Source organism: Perca flavescens, chromosome 18, assembly GCF_004354835.1.
Source record: "Perca flavescens isolate YP-PL-M2 chromosome 18, PFLA_1.0, whole genome shotgun sequence".
NCBI lineage: Eukaryota > Metazoa > Chordata > Actinopteri > Perciformes > Percidae > Perca > Perca flavescens.
This window is the reverse complement of record NC_041348.1, coordinates 16,390,383-16,408,459: the sequence shown is the minus strand read 5'-3', so window position 1 is coordinate 16,408,459 and position 18,077 is coordinate 16,390,383. Positions and strand designations below refer to the sequence as shown.

The following is an 18,077-nucleotide window of genomic DNA, read 5'->3' as shown; positions in this document are numbered from 1 at the left end:
ATTGAAGGGCGGGTCCGGTCTTGGCGTGGCCATAGTAGGATTCGTAATATCGCGAGTGGGGGCGCCGTTAGCGCTGAGCGAACAGGTACAGTAGTGAGTTGTCGTCTGTGGAAAAAGATGGATAAAGCAAAAAAGCTGTCGGGGGCTAAAAATAGAAAAAGAAAGAGGGAATAGGAGATAGCATGTCAATGGATGCAACATCAGTTAAATACGTGGATGGTGAAAGGCAACAGGTAGGATTTAAAGTGTGACGTCTGTGCTTGGAGGCTTGCAGATATTCATGTTAACAGACTAGCTAGCGTTTGCTAACACTGGGAATGTAGCAGCCAAATATTCATGTTAACAGACTAGCTAGCGTTAGCTAACACTAGGAATGTAGCAGCCAAATATTCATGTTAACAGACTAGCTAGCGTTAGCTAACACTAGGAATGTAGCAGCCAAATATTCATGTTAACAGACTAGCTAGCGTTAGCTAACACTAGGAATGTAGCAGCCAAATATTCATGTTAACAGACTAGCTAGCGTTTGCTAACACTAGGAATGTAGCAGCCAAATGGGAATTTACAACTAGCTTAGAATATGCAGAATTGAGGTTGCTGAGCTGAAAACTGGAAAATATAAGGTAGCATGTACAATAAATGACAAGAATCTGGAAAACATAACTAATGCTATAACTTTAGTTTACCATGGAATCTCTGTGCTAAGTGGCTCTCCATATTTGTACTTTTTAAAATAAAAAAAAAACAGCAGCACAACCAGGCGCGGATTAAGGTGGTCAGGGGCCCCTAGGCTGCTCTTTATGTGTGTGTTTATAAGCCCCCCCCCTTAATCATTGCACTTTACTGGAACGCACCAATTACCACCACACCACATAGGTAAAATAAGAAAACTACATCATAAAACTAACATTAATAACATTAAACTAACATACCCAGCTTTACTCAGGTAAAATCACAACATCATTACCAGTGGTGGAAGTATTCAGATCTTTTTACTTTAGTAAAAGTACTAATACCATACTGTCCTGCATTGAAAATGTTACTTAAGTAAAAGTATGTAAGTATCATCAGGAAAATGTACTTGAAATATTAAAAGTGAAAGTACTAAATGTCGAAAAATCCTCATTTAAACAAACCAAACAAATTTATTGTCAATCAACTAGTGTTTAATGGTCTCATCATCTCAGCTGACTTGTAGCCATTATATTGTCGGCTATTTACTTTAGAATCAAACATCGTGTTCTGTGTGCAGTAATCTTAATGTGTAAAGTAACTAGTAACTAAAGTAACTAGTAACTAAAGCTGTAACAGATGAGTAAAAAGTAAAGTAAATGAAGTAAAAAGTATTAGATTTGTCTCTGAAATGTAGCGGAGTAGAAGTAGAAAGTGACATGAAAAGACTCTAGTAAAGTAGAAGTACTTCAACATTTGGACTCAAGTACAGTACTAGAGTACATGTAGCCTACTTAGTTACATTCCATCACTGATCATTACTGAGACACAAACCACTCGCAATACACTAAACTGTGAATCAAATAAAAATAATAAAAACAGCAGCAGCAGCACACAATAATGTTATTAACAACAATAATGAAACAGCAGCACCACATGTAGGCTACATATTGTTGCATAATCATCACGCCTTTTTTTTAGAATTCACATGCAGGATCCGAGCTATAGGTAGCAGCAGGGACGGACTGGGACCAAAAATTGGCCCTGGCATTTTGGCCCAGACCACACCACAGAAGATCACAAATACCATCCGTCCTTGCTCTCCCCTGAATATGTATAGCAACTCCTACTCCTTAAAAATAAAAACGCCATGTAATGAGTAAGCAAGAATCAGTGAGAGTTGAGATATTAAATACTTCAAAAAAGTGCCATTTATTAATACAATAAAACGGTATACTCATGAATCATAAAACAAGCTATATATATATATATATATATATATATATATATATATATATATATATATATATATATATATATGTATATGTGTGTGTGTATATATATATATATATATATATATATATATATATATATATATATATAATGTAATAATTTCATGACTGAAGAGGCCCTGTGCTTTAATTTGAAGAGGTCTATCATGAGTTTTTGTCTGCCAATGCAGATAGAAAAGCTACAATTCTCATTAAGAAAGTTTGCATGATGTGCAACGTTTATCTAGGCTACTTTAAGGACACAAATGCACAAGCACAAGTTTAAAGTTTGATGAACCTTAAGGTGGTGTTTTGCTTATTATTAAGATGTAGGCTACTTTGTTGAATGAAAGGTAGGCTAATATAGCCTATTACAGGCACGGCGTTATGGGTGGGCCTGACGGGCCTAGGCCCACCCACTTTTCAACAGGCCCACCCAAAACATTTCCTCAAAAAACATTAATTAATTAATATATTATAATTTGTTGCAAATAATCTCATAATTTGTGCTAAAATTGTCTAAATGTTTAGTTTTCAAAAACAATTAAAAAAAACTGGTCATGTCTATTTTTATGTTTCTGCGCAAGTTCAGCAGACAGTGAGGTTCGGATCGGATGTAGCTTGTCGGTATGCTAGGCTAGCTCCCAGTGATCTGAGAGTGTGAAAATCATTTCCAGTAAAGGACAAGGTTGCAACAGTTGTTGTTTAGGTACCTTAAATGTGCACGAACGTTCTCATAGTCATCGCTGCAACCAGGAGATGAAGGAGAGCTGAGATCCTCAACACCGAGCACATCTTTGTCTCGGACACCGCAGGTTGCTAGCGATGCTAGCGCGGTTAGCGCGGCCAGCGTGACCAGCGCCGGTGCTATAGCCTTTGCCTCTGCCTCGCGAGTGGATGATATAGCCCCTATGGATATAGTCCTGTGGATCGGTCTTCCGTGGATGAGCCCGCAACTCAACCAGTGCTAAAGTATCCGGTCACTTCTTCTGCTGAGTTTAATTGTGTAGGACCGCCAGAGGATAACAGTAAGTTATGTGAAGGCTACTCTGCCTGTATTGTATTATGTCGTTATATGAGATGTATGGATTAAAATAATCAATTCATAACCCGCTACAGAAGCTGCAGGCGCAGTTCTATTTCTATAACAGCTTGTTACTGTTGTCAAGTTGTTGTTCCCTCATGGTTTTCTCTTGTTATTGCCAATAATGCTTTAGGGCTTGTTAATGCGATTTATTTATTTTTGTTAAACATGTTTATAACATCACACTAAAGTAAGGAAATAACTTGAGTCTTGTTTTACATGACAGATGACGTTGTCAATGAACACGTTCTGTGGCCGAGTATTGATTGAAACTGTCGGGCAGTGTTGTTGATCTGTATTGTTGAAAACTTAAAACAATTGAAAAGAATTGTGAAATATTCGGCCTCATGTTATACGAGCAGAACTAAACTATGTTTTGGGGAAATATTAGATTCCTGACCACTTTTACAGTCTATAGGCCTTAGGTTAGGAGAGATGCTCTATAGCGCAGCCAGGTATGGTGCGTAATGGAGATTCTTTTGGTCAGAACCAAGGCGAGCGATCGCGGATAGGTCCCTCCTTTGCACCGAAACTTTTTACAATGCAACAACATATAAATAGCATCAAGCTATTACAATCTTTATTATGTAAGCACATATAATATATATATAATATAACAGTATATTAGTATCATTTGTATTAGGTTAAACAGGGATTTGATAACGTTTTTAATTTAAGGCCCACCCAAAATTGGTCTGGCCCATCCAAAACTGGAATCCTGGCGCCGTGCCTGGCCTATTAATAATAAAACGGTGAGAAAATGATCAGTCAACACTCAGATACCCGTGCACTTAGCCAAACTAATGCAATTATACAGTATAGCATGCCTATTTCTTTTATTGTTGTAGTGTTATCATCAACAGTTTGTCCACCACTTTTTTTGGCTCAGTTGTATCAAGGGGTTAGGGGTTTTAAGGGGAGTTGTGTTTACCGCAGGTTGTAGCCTCACTCCCTCATCTCTGTCCCTCTCCTCCTGAGTCTGCTCCTCACTGTGCATGTCACTGTAGCCGACACCAGCACCGCTATCGTCCGCCACGGGAGCTGATGGAGGTCCTGCTACTGGCGAAAACATGTCTGTCCATTTGACACATTTGGCAGCGTTTCTTTTTCTCACGCAGCTTCTCTGCGTTTCTTCTCCATGATCTCTATCACTGTTCTAGCCTGGCAGATGCACACACGCAGGCGTGGATTAATGCACAGGCTACGTAGGCTGCAGCCTAGGGGCCTCACTTGTGCAGGGGCCCCGGATTGGCCAGACAATTTATTATTATTATTATACTTTTTTTTTTTTTTTTTTTGCCCATAAAAGTGTTAGGCCTAGATCGGCGGCCCATTGTTTTTTTTCAATTGACTCTGGGCTGGCCAAAAAACACTTCAGTCAAAAATATCACAGACTATTTTTTTCACATACACCCCCTACTTTCACATTGAAATGGAATAGTCCATAACGGTGCGCGGCGCGAAAGATAAACACAAAGTGACAGGAGAACTCAAACAGAGACGAAGCAAGACGAGTCTAAACGCGAAAATTAAACGAAGTTACCCGAGCGGCTCAAATAAAAGAAAAAAGATGCCGATAAGTATTTGGCAACGCTGGCAAGAATGACAAACTTTCTTTACGACTACTGTTGTGGATACAGACATGATGAACAACAGTCCAAAGCGATGAACATGCCGCTACAGCAGCAGCTGTGAAGTGGCGCTAGGTGAGGATACCAAGACAATGAAGAGGACAGCATATCTTTAAACAGCACCCTCTTTGGGATTTCTGCCTGCATGCAGTTTCGTGTGTGCATCTGCCAGGCTAGAACAGTGATAGAGATCATGGAGAAGAAACGCAGAGAAGCTGCGTGAGAAAAAGAAACGCTGCCAAATGTGTCAAATGGACAGACATGTTTTCGCCAGTAGCAGGACCTCCATCAGCTCCGTGGCGGACGATAGCGGTGCTGGTGTCGGCTACAGTGACATGCACAGTGAGGAGCAGACTCAGGAGGAGAGGGACAGAGATGAGGGAGTGAGGCTACAACCTGCGGTAAACACAACTCCCCTTAAAACCCCTAACCCCTTGATACAACTGAGCCCAAAAAAGTGGTGGACAAACTGTTGATGATAACACTACAACAATAAAAGAAATAGGCATGCTATACTGTATAATTGCATTAGTTTGGCTAAGTGCACGGGTATCTGAGTGTTGACTGATCATTTTCTCACCGTTTTATTATTAATAGGCTATATTAGCCTGCCTTTCATTCAACAAAGTAGCCTACATCTTAATAATAAGCAAATCACCACCTTAAGGTTCATCAAACTTTAAACTTGTGCTTGTGCATTTGTGTCCTTAAAGTAGCCTAGATAAACGTTGCACATCATGCAAACTTTCTTAATGAGAATTGTAGCTTTTCTATCTGCATTGGTAGAAAAAAACTCATGATAGACCTCTTCAAATTAAAGCACAGGGCCTCTTCAGTCATGAAATGATTATATATATATATATATATATATATATATATATATATATATATATATATATATATATATTTATATATATTAATTAATTCATGGCATACCGTTTTTATTAATAAATGGCAAAGTATTTAATATCTCAACTCTCACTGATTCTTGCTTACTCATTACATGGCGTTAGTATTTTTAAGGAGTAGGAGTTGCTATACATATTCAGGGGAGAGCAAGGACGGATGGTATTTGTGATCTTCTGTGGTGTGGTCTGGGCCAAAATGCCAGGGCCAATTTTTGGTCCCAGTCCGTCCCTGCTGCTACCTATAGCTCAGATCCTGCATGTGAATTCTAAAAGAAATTCTAAAGGCGTGATGATTATACAACAATATGTAGCCTACATGTTGTGCTGCTGTTTCATTATTGTTGTTAATAACATTATTATGTGCTGCTGCTGCTGTTTTTATTATTTTTATTTGATTCACAGTTTAGTGTATTGCACAGTGGTTTGTGTCTCAGTAATGATCAGTGGTGGAATGTAACTAAGTAGGCTACATGTACTCTAGTACTGTACTTGAGTCCAAATGTTGAAGTACTTGTACTTTACTAGAGTCTTTTCATGCCACTTTCTTCTTCTACTCTGCTACGTTTCAGAGATAAATCTAATACTTTTTACTCCACTACATTCATCTGTTACAGCTTTAGTTACTAGTTACTTTAGTTACTAGTTACTTTACACATTAAGATTACTGCACACAGAACACATGATGTTTGATTCTAAAGTAAACTAGCCGACAATATAACGGCTACAAGTCAGCTGAGATGATGAGACCATTAAACACTAGTTGATTGACAATAAATATGTTTGGTTTGTTTAAAAATTTTTGATTTTTCGACATTCAGTACTTTCACTTTTAATATTTCAAGTACATTTTCCTGATGATACTTACATACTTTTACTTAAGTAACATTTTCAATGCAGGACAGTATGGTATTAGTACTTTTACTAAAGTAAAAAGATCTGAATACTTCTTCCACCACTGGTAATGATGTTGTGATTTTGCCTGAGTAAAGCTAGGTATTCTGCACTGCTGCAGATGCTGTAGCCTACCTGTTGGTTTAGAAAGATAAAAGTGATTACCAGCTTGCTGTTGAACTGTGAATCCAGGGAATTCTGCTGCTTTGCTGTTTAGTAACATTTCCATTGTAAATGTTTTGGTGCTGTGGTGGCAGAGGATAATATCTGGTATTCTTTCCACTTACATCTCTGTTAATGTTAGTTTTATGAGTTTTCTTATTTTACCTATGTGGTGTGGTGGTAATTGGTGCGCGCGCGCGTGTGTGTATGTGTGTGTCTCTAAATACATTTTTCCAGTAAAGTGCAATGATTAAGGGGGGGGGCTCACATAAAGAGCAGCCTAGGGGCCCCTGACCACCTTAATCCGCCCCTGTGTGTGTGTGTGTGTGTGTGTGTGTGTGTGTGTGTGTGTGGAGATGAGTGGTTTTTCATGGTGTTAAAAGTGTGGCCTTGCATGTTAAACTCATTAAAAAGTAGGTGATCAGAATATACTCATACTGTCCAGTAAACTGTTTAATTCTTGAATGCTGAGACTTGAGAGCATTTTCTTTTTTTTTATCATATTCACATTTTCTTCTGTCATGCTTCAATAGGGTGGTCGAATCTGGACCCAATTAAAACGGGGACCCCCTAAATTTCCTTCACACCCAGCTTGAGGAAGACCCCAGATTAGAAGAATATTTTCCTTATTGCCGACTTTACTTTTTGCGGAATTCCTTGGGATAATAATTGAGCCCATGTGTGCTCGGTATTCTGAGGTGTTCCCGTTTTGGTGGAGTGGATCAAAATGACATGTTGTTACAGCCATCAGGGCGGGCACAGTTTTGACAAATCTGTTTCTTTTCCTCTTCTTCTTCCTTCTTTCCTGTTCTGTTTGGAATTAATAGAAGAATTTTTTTAAGTCTTGGTCAGATTTCCGTGTGGGAAGAGGCGAAGGCTTAATTGAGATCAAATAAACAAAGTCACCTGTGAGAGATTTCAGCTTATAATGAGACACATGTTCGCCAGTTCAAATGGGCACACACAAGGCCACACGTACACACTCACCGATTTGATAAGCACTAAAGCAGGTGTTTGTATCACTGCCTCAGTGAAATCCTGCACACGCCATGTGCCTACACACAAATATACATGCACTGGCTTTTTGTCCAAATACACACACAGACTCACTAAGGATTAGCCTCGGCTTCTCATAAACTCTGTGACTCAACAGTGAGAGCTTGTGTTCTGCTCCCCTATGCAGTGACCCATCATCCTCCTGCTCCCTCTGGCTTTGTGAGTGCTCTGCTCTGCTCTAACCGCGAATGAATAGCCACTTGTTCAATAAATCCGGGACGCTGCTTTGATATCGTAGTTGTCTGCACGGTATTATTCTAAGTGGTAATAATAAGAAAAGCATCAGGACACTGTCTGACTCTCCGCTGCTCAGCTGATGGTTCTCTACCTGTAAGTGGAGTCTGACTTTGATTCATGTCTTCCTAATTGTAATAGACCTGAATCTTCTAAAAACAACATGTGGATCATTCTTATGCACACACACACATACAGAGGCTTGTGTGCATGCACCCACAGGAACACTCACACACACACACACACACACACCACACACAGGTAATTGTGCCCACCTGGGAAAACATCATTTAGTCAGGCGCCCCTTCCTTTTCCTAACACTATTCTTACAGTGTTTGTGTGTGTGTATGTATGTGTGTGTGTGTGTGTGTGTGTGTGTGTGTGTGTGTGTGTGTGTGTGTGTGTGTGTGTGTGTGTGTGTGTGTGTGTGTGCGTGCCACGTGCCCTTTGTAGGCTCTTTGATCCCAAATTGCATTTGACTATAAACACTCCCTAAGCCCTAAACAATTACAATACTGTATTTTATAAGAATAGAAGTTCAAGGCTTTGAGTAAAATGAACACTTCTCTGTGCAGGCAACCGACCATGTTGTTGTAAAGTTGACCATCTATCCTCCAGATCCAGATTTCAAATAAATAGGCCTACCTAATTAACTAAAGGACAGACGCAAATAAAATAGCCTTTTGTTATTGTTTTCTTGTCTCCTTTACCTTGTAGAATGAGTGGCCTCTAGGTGCTTATTAGTCCATATTAGTGATTCTAATTATTGTAACATAATCACCAAAGCCTGGGCTGACGGCCACCGTGTTAAGGTCAAATTCCTTCACAGTCTGCTGAATTTGAAGTTCGTCAGGCTACATAAATCTGTGTGCGCAAGCAAGTACTGCACTTCAAGGCTCGAGAAACAAACATTTCACAGTGAACTGTATTGTTTTTCACTTATGTGCTGTATGATAGTTCAGGAGGAGGAGAATGGTTGAAAGCACCCAAGCAGTGATGGATATCCATCTGTTCTACTTGTCTACCTAACAGCTATGTGTGCTAGTGTCGTGTTTTCTGAGCTTTGATCTGACTATGATAAGTGGCAGGCTGTGGCATCACTTTTACACTGTAATGCATCACCAGTTGTTTAAAACAAAAACAAGTTGCAAAGCTTTTAAGTGTATTTCTACAAAAAGTGTCAAAATAAAATACAAATCTGAAAGTTTTTTTGCAAAGAGTTTGATGAGAAGACTAGAATCAAAGGGAAACAGCTAGCCTGGCTCTGTCCAAAGGTACCAGCACTTCTAAAGCTCATTAATTAACACGTTATATTTAGCTTTTTTTTTTATCCATACAAAATGCAAAAATGCAAGAACATCACATTTATGAGTTATGTACAGAACTATTTCTTGGCCTTGTGCAATGACTTTCTGGAGACTTGTTGTCACTGTGAGGTTGCCAGGCAACCAACAGAGACTTCAGGACGTCATTATTATAAAAATTCCCCAAATATTAAAATAATCCTTTAAACATGCAGGACATTTTCCCCACCTTTTGTCCTCATAAAAAGGCATAATTATTATTCTAACAAGTGAATGTGTGTTTCCTTTGCCTATACACACTGTGTGGCATTTTTGTTAGCCATCTCAATGGTAAACCACAAACTGACAAAAGGTCAAACTGACAGAGAACAGAGAAAACACATATTAAGTCAAATAGATTAAGGTTCAAAGTATCGGTACATGCAAACCATGATATATGGCTTTATAGATCGTTACACACCAAAAAACAAAACTAACCTACTTGTATGGCTTTATACAATCAACAGTATGTACAAATATTAGTTTTTTTGTGATTTATCCAAACTGATCTGCATACTTTTAAGGCAAAAGTCATTTTTCTGCGACAACATGAATGTAGGAGAAAAAGATGGTTAGTTTACTCCATAGATTGCTCCAGCATTGACGTAAAGGCCACAAGTCTCATGGCAGACACCTGCTGTACTCCGTTTAATAATCACAAACTGATGCCAACAATCTCTCACATATATATATACACACACACACACACACACACACACACACACACACACACACACACACAAACAAACAAACAAACAAACACACACACACACACACACACACACACACACACAGAGTGTGAGCACATGGGCGTTGGACTGGGGGTAAAACCGATACTGATAGAGAGGGCCCTTGAAAAGTCTGTAATATATTTTATTTCACCTGGATATTTCCTAATTAAATTTCATAATGCATGTCAGATGAAATGTAAAGTTAGTGTATTGGCTGAATAACTTGGTTGATTGACTTACTATTATTTTTATACAAAAAAAGACTAAGGTCTCACCCACCCCTTGCTAATGCGCCAAATGGTTTAGTCCATCTGCACGCATTTGTTTACATTAGCTAGCTAGTTGAGCAGTGGTTAAATTGGCTTTTGTAGGGAGGGGGAGCCCTTATTTACGGAGAATGGTCGTCATTCAAAATCGTGCCGTAAAATGACTTAATGTGTTTTTACACCAAATGGGCTCTTTTTCCAGTATTAATGTGTAAGGTAGGGTTGATTAGTTATTCAAACAAAGAGAAATACTTCACAATTCACTTACTTTATTATTATCATTTTTTTTAACCTTTTATAGGCTAATGTTAACAGGCAGGCAATGGATTTCACCCTTGGAAAATGTATGAAATTGAACATGTTTGAAAATATTGGTTGGCAAATATGTAAACATCTTTTTAAACAAGAAAATTATGTTGATTTAAGAGAATCAGAAACCACTATTATAGCCTTTTTAACAGTGATTGGCTGGCCCAGCTTGTTAATAGCCAGTGTATGTTCATTTTAGCTTCCAGTTTGTTAGATGGCACCAACATTTGGTCTAATAATAACTGGCCTGGCAAGTCAAAGGCCAAGGTTTTGCTTCCAGATTTGTTTGGTGACTTATGATGTGGGGGTTTGGGGGTCCTCCCCCAGAATTTTTTTAGCATTAAACACTTCATTTTCTGCATTTTGGTGAATTTGTATGCACCTATTTCTACTTTTATCTTTATGTAAAGGGAAACATTAGGCTACAATCCAAATATAACAACATAATGGGAAATATTGCAGTAAGGCTGTCAGGAATTCTGTATTGCTTTCATCTATTTATTCTCCTTTAGATTGACTTTTCTAATTATATCTATTCTATTATATTTATTCTTCCCTTTTTTGAATCTTTTGTTGGGGAAGTAACCTCCATAAATGTGCATATGACAATTATTCACCTCAGTGATACATTATTCATTTAATGTATTAATAAACCTCTTGATTGTAATATTTCAGATGATTGAGCAAGATTTCTGCTCATGTCCAAAACTTTGTGCACATTCAAAATATAACTCATCCCATCTGTGCTCTCTGAGATTTGAAGGAGTCGTGATATTTTGTGAAAAAAATAAAGTTATAATATAGGCTATTACGAGAATAAAGTCACTATATTTTAGAAAATAATCTATAGGCTACCTGCACCGTAGTCTGCTGTGCATTACGTGATTGCTCTGCTGATACGGTAGATCTCAGACCTTCTGACAGACACAGAGCCCCGTTTGAGACGTTCAGGGAAGTGGCTGTACGCTGCTAAACATCGGAGGTGGAAACCCGAAACTTATGGCAGAAATACACGGAGCTCAAACGCGACACATCTGCCGCAGCATGTCCAGAAATTTATTTCTGAAAGAAAGCCAAATCAAGCTACCAAAAAAGAAAGGAAAGACAGGAGAAGGAGGGGAAACAATTGGAAACTGACTTCTTTTCAAAGAAAGGTGAGCACAAACTATAAAACGAAATCCATGGTGCTAAACTGCTTGAATATCTCCGTGACTGTTAGTGCTAAAAACAAACTGAGACAACCCATATAAAGAGCAGAACATACACTTTCAAATGATAATTTGCTTATACATGTAATCTGAGGTAAAGGCTAAATAAATAAACTACACTAGCAATGCTGTTTGCATATAACACTATTGTAATAGCCTAATTTAAAACATGTTTAATTTTAAAATTAATAGGCTATAATGTCTATAATTAGCAATAATAGGCTAATCAGTGTCATAGGTAGCTTAATAGCTCATCGGTAGATACATATCATGTCAACATTATAGTTATGTCAGATTTAGTAGAAGCAGATGTTAACATTGTGAAACACATGGCCCTCAGTTTCAGAAACTGTCACAGCAGGGAGCAACAGACCCCTCAGCCTCCTTTTTGGATTTGAAACAAGGGAAGCTTATATCAAAATTAAAGCAAACCATGTTTAGCCATTTTGACTGAAAGTTGTTAAGTAACACTAACATTGTAGTGTGTTTTATTATATTAGGTTACAATTAGGATAAGAGGTTAATATCAGATGCATCCTTCATAGAGAAAGATGACAGAGAACATCTGATTGAGGAGGATGGGAGTGAAGACAGCAGGGAGCATGAGTGTTGCTCTGAGCACAGTGTGGAAATGAGAGCTGAGGAACTGGAAAGTAGGCAGAGCAGTGCAGACCAGTTTTTGCCAGAGGATCCAGGACTATGGCCAGATAAATTAACAGCTGATCAGAGAGACACCATAGTACGCAGGCTGGCAAGTAAAGGTACAGAGAAAACCAACAAAATGTAGTAGTAACCACAGTAAAGTAGGCTAGAGAATGTTGACAAAGGAGGTTTGAAATGTGTTTTATCAGGCTAAGCATTACAGTTAATAGTTATTACCGTATAAACAGCTAGGCCTATGGATTCATGTGTACAGAGGCCCGATTATTTTTTTTTTTTTTTTGGGGGGTCAGAGGGTGTTGAGGAACATGGGGGCCCATCAGGACTGCCTATGCATAGGGCCCAGGGTCTGGTGCTACACCCCTGTGTGAGCATGCCAATAAACATGGGTAGGTGATCTGCACAGGCCTAACACTATCTTTGGCATCTCCTCTGCTCTAGTGGCTGCTGTGCCAGGCTGCCATACCATCTGATACAAATTGACACCACTACCAGCTGTTCCCTAACCTCAGTCATGTTAGTATATCTGGCAATTATTTTAAATGCATGATGAGTGTGTGGTTTTACATACTTTAAAACTATACACTGATGTCCAACACTGACTATATCAAGTGTTCAAAAAGCACAAGAGGCAGACCGGTCACAACAGTCAGCCCTGTTTCACCAAAACATTGACACAATTTTGTGTTTTTCTACTCTCTCCTCCACAACCCTTACCTCAGCTCCAGGGTGTCCACTCGCTGTGCCCCATTTAATTGCTAGACCCTGTCATCATTTTACAATGGCCCCAAATCCTCAAAGATTCATGTGATGCATCTTTATTTCTCACTTCTCACTCCTCACCTTCACAACTTTTCATAATGTGGGAACCTCTGCTGCCATCTACTGGTTTAAATAGATACTGTTAGCAGGTACATTGTGATGGACATCTCTGTGCCATCTTAAATTATATAAAGCTGCATATCCTTTGTGCATTAAAATATTGCCCAAAAAGGATGATGATGAGGATGTCAGTTTGTGTCAAATTCATCCATTTATTTTAATGTCTTTAACCAGTCTTCATCCCCCCATCCCCCCCCTAACACCTAAAAATGTGTGTCACTAAATGTCTGGTCATATAATGTCAGGTCATTAAAAGACGTTTACTGTTATTTTGAAATAATAATGATATTCTTCTCTACATACTGAGACGAATGGGTTGTGTTTTTTTCCACAGAGCAAAGTGATAAGCTGACCTTTATCATAAGAGCAGCAGCATGTGTTTCTGATCAACAACTTGGCAGCATCTCTAATTAAACAATACAAACTGGCACACAGATAGATAAAGAGAGACATGGGAGAAATCCCAAATGGTGCTGGTAGAATTTTTTTATAACTAGAAACTATGCAAATAAAAGAAACGGATTATGCATCAAATCACGCATTTTTCAAACATTTGTGTAAACACCACCTCAATACAGAGGCCACAGCTATCCATAACATGTATAAAAGTATACAGCAGCTTCTTAACCAAGGACTATACAGTTTATTAAATTGTATAATCCTTGAATGATATACACAATAACAGAAAGAAGGCATTAGTATTTCTCTGTGTCCTGTTAGTTATACTTTCTGGCAGTAATGTCATTAACATCAATAGGCAGACAAGGTTGTAGCCTACTAGCCTTGTGAGACCGTCCTGATCTCGCAAGCTCCAGTTTTCCACTCGCAGATCAGTCTGGCATCATGAGATAGAGAAAATTTGGAGCCGTTAGCCAAACGACCGGGCCAATCAGCGTTGGTTTTGAGGTGGGTTAGGTGGTGATAGACAGATGGTTTATCCAATCAGCTAACCAGTATTTTCAGGCAGCAGTAGCCACTCGCTAATGCTTTTTTTCTCTTGGATCCTTCTTTTGGAATATGGTCCGGGAACCTGAAATGGTGTCTTTTATTCCTAAATTCTCGTTACACAAACGGCAAATATCCTTTACCGACATGTTGCTTGCATGCTGAGCTAACGAGCTATGCTTTGCCTGCAGCAGCAGGGGCGGGCTTGTGGTTGTATTTTCATACGCTTCGTGGATCTGATTGGTTGATTTGGCCCGTCTATCACCAACATAGGTGATAGACAGATGGTTCATCCAATCAGTTAACCGGTATTTCCGCCCCTTCCCAAAAGTTCTCCAACGGAAAGTTCCCAGATGGATATGCTGAGCAAATGCGAAGCAATCCATCTGGCGGAGTCAGGTTAGTAGCCAACTTCATGCTGAGGCAGAACACTTTGAAAACCAAAAAGAGGCAGCAAAACGTTCCTCTTCTCTCACTCATAGAAAAAGACACGACAATAAATGCTTAATAGTATTTTTTACTCAACATTTGGTTAGTTCTTTCACGAGCTATATAGAAGCCCAGCGAATCTCTTTCTTTTCACTTTTGCAATCAAGATTGTGTTTCCAGTTGTTTGCAGCCCTCAAAACTGGCAGAAGAACTTAGAAAGATGCTTCTAATAAAAAAAATGATGTATTCATTACAAAAATAATACAAAAATACATAAGGAATTAACAAGCATTTCTTTTTTTAGCTGTAAACATTCTTCAAAGTGTTCTAAATCCCTATCAACCCGACCACAACACCTACCCTCCCCAGTGAAGGACCATCTGGGGTTTCTCACATGACCTTGTAGACTGGCCTGCTATTGCACATGTGTCAACTTATCTTTGTGCCACTTTTTACTTCTATAATTGGAGAACAAAAACACATGCTGCAGTTTTCATGGCGTCACCTACGTATTTTGCTTATAAAAAGAAGGCAACCAAGCCCCATACAGCTCCATATTTCCCTGAAGGGGCATCAAGAGACAGCAGAATGAGGGCAGGTTTATCTTTGCTGGGTTTGCTGCCCTGCCTCTTGGTTTCATGTGTTCTCTCCCTGCGAGCAAGTGAAGCAGGGGAGACCAAACTCCACGATTTCCTGCCTGATAAAAAGCAACCTCTGGACCCTGATACCACCGCTGATGAGGCCCATGACCAAACCAACACCGGCCCTGACATTTGGATGGAGGTGAGGATGCTGCGGGACATGGTGGTGGAGCAGAAGGTGGAGCTGAGGAACATGGAAGCCAGGCTGAGGGAGACAGAGATGCAGGCAGATGATCAGAAGTTGGATCTCCTCCTAACTAAAACCAGCCTGGAGGAGCTGAAGAGAGATCACACTACCACGGAGGAGAGACTGAGAGCCAGTCAGAAGCAAGTGGAAGAACTAAAGAAAGTAAACATGGAGCAGTCGGAAGAGCTGTCAGATCTCAGGGCAAGGCTTGATGCCAGTGACAAGCGAGTGGAAGAAATTAAAAAAGTAAATGTGGAGCTGAGGGGTGATCTTGAAAACCAGGCAGCTCAACTCTTGTCCATAGAAGCCAGAGTGACAGTCGGTGACCGTGAGCTGCAGCTCCTAACACGCAGGATGGATGACTTGCAGGCTCAGAACACAGCTCAAGAAGTTGAGCTGGCCTCTGTAATGGACAGGATGAACACTACTGAGAGCAGCGTGGATAGTCTCATCAAAGAGAATGCAAAGGTGGCATTTTACACTGCTTTGACAGACTCAGGAGGTGTAGGGCCTTACAATACTCCGACAGTCCTAAAGTTCAGCAAGGTCTTCACCAATGTTGGTGGCGCCTATAGTCCAACCACTGGCTTCTTCACTGCACCGCAGAAAGGAGTGTACTATTTCAGATTTACAATATGTGGTCATACAGCAAAGGGCCTCATGGGAGTGCAACTATATCATAACGGGAGATCCATAATCCATAATTTGGAGCACAAGGATAATTTGCATTTTGAGTACCTGTCAAATGCTGTTACTCTAGAGCTGAATGTCGGTGATGAGTTACATTTGGTCCTCCCAGAGGAGAGTGCTATCTTTGATAATGCAAACAATCACAGCACATTTAGTGGCTTCTTGCTTTTCAAAATGTGATGCCAATCTAATACCATTTGGAACAACCCAGCAAAATTAAATAAATGAAAATAAATGAAATGATTACTGTGTTTTGTAAAGTCTACTCAGTCAATGTAATAGTATATAGTAGTAGGCTATAGTAATAATATTTACCATGCTCTTCAATTATCAACATGACTTGATAATCAACAAAATAAATATATTTAATCTATAATTTTCATTTTTGTTTCTTCCATCGCTCAGTGGATGTTTGACATCACATGTTCAAACCAGGGACTATTATATGTAACATTTAACAGTATGAAATGGCATGTTAGTTACTGTAACACTCATTGGTGTTAAATGGATGCCTGGAGTTTGTCAGGTCCAAAGATGTCCCCAAAAACACCTTTTATTTTGTCCAGAAGATGGCAGTCTTAGGTCACTTCATGCACAGACAGATGTGTGGCCTGGGGAGAGTTTTGGAATATTAATGAAAAAAACATCATACATCAGCTGTATATGTCCCTCCACTGGCTCATAAGTCTGTCCAATATGTATGTATAGACAGACAGAGACAGAGAAAGAAAGTCTGTGGACCTTTTTCACATCACGGTTTGGGCAGCGGTCCAACAAAACAATTAGCAAGTATGGGAATCCCGGCCCTGCTCTAATGCAGACCCCTCCCTCCCTTTCTCTAGCTCTCTTCATCTCTCGCTCTCTGCAGCTGGCCCCAGGAGAGAGGCGGCCAAGTTTATTTTCTCCACGGTGGTCCCTTTGAGGTGGCGGCGAGGCCCCTGCCATGCCGCCGCTGATGTATTAGGTGAGGGTCCTTGAAGAGATGTCGGTGAGACTCTTTTATTGCTATAGCACTCACTCTTCCTTCCTGGTAAAGGATACTTGTTACTGTCCTTTCTGCGTGGGCAAAGTGAAGTGAACAAGTAATGACAGATGAAGCTAAATTAGCACATTAGCCTCAACAATAATGTAAATATCTCCATGACAAATGAGAAAACTCCATTTGTTGTTGAAGCATGCAAAATGTTCCTTAGTAAAATTGTTTAAGTATTATTGGCAAAATGTTTTCAAAGTATCAAAAGCAGAAGCACTCATTAGGAAGTGGAATGGCTGTAAATTAGGCTACAATATTTGCCTCTAAAAGTGGAGGTATAGCATGAAATAAATGAAATAAAAAAAGTACAAATAGCCTATGTGTTTTTATTAGAACATGGCCTTTATATGATGGAGTTATATGCAGTGTTTGGCAGGTTATGCTACCATGAATACATGGGCCGAGAGAGAGAGAGAGAGAGAGAGAGAGAGAGAGAGAGAGATAAATAACTGTCGGCATGATGTAAACATAGCGGTCATAACCCCAGCGAATTAAAACAACTGGTCTGGGCGGGGTAAATTTTAGCCCGCAGGTTTTCTACAACTTTCAAAATGTCTAAAATATCCTCTGACCTCCAACAACTTGCGCCGCTCCGCTCCTCACTTATGATTGGCTGAATCCTATATAGTTTACCACATTTAATTAGCCTAAATGTAATTAGGCTATACCTAAAATACCATCCGACACTCATTTCGGAGTGATATTGTTTCACATGTAAACTTGTGAAGTTGCGTTGTTGTTGCTATAAAAAATAAGCCACAGCTTTACATAGCCTAATTTATGGTCTAATATTGTTGAGTGGCCTGTTATATTAAAATATTTAAAAGTGGAATTATACCAGTGT

The 18,077-nt window shown here is 39.5% G+C and overlaps 1 protein-coding gene across 1 annotated transcript; it reads left to right on the top strand.

Annotated features, from left to right (window-relative positions):
• The first annotated feature begins 12 nt into the window (after positions 1–12).
• LOC114573700 (tropomyosin alpha-1 chain-like) lies at positions 13–16,412 on the top strand. Its single transcript, XM_028606006.1, has 2 exons — positions 13–233; positions 15,345–16,412. Exons 1-2 carry the CDS (start codon positions 193–195, stop codon positions 16,378–16,380), a joined length of 1,077 nt encoding a protein of 358 aa, XP_028461807.1. The 5' UTR covers positions 13–192; the 3' UTR covers positions 16,381–16,412.
• The last annotated feature ends 1,665 nt before the right edge of the window (positions 16,413–18,077 follow it).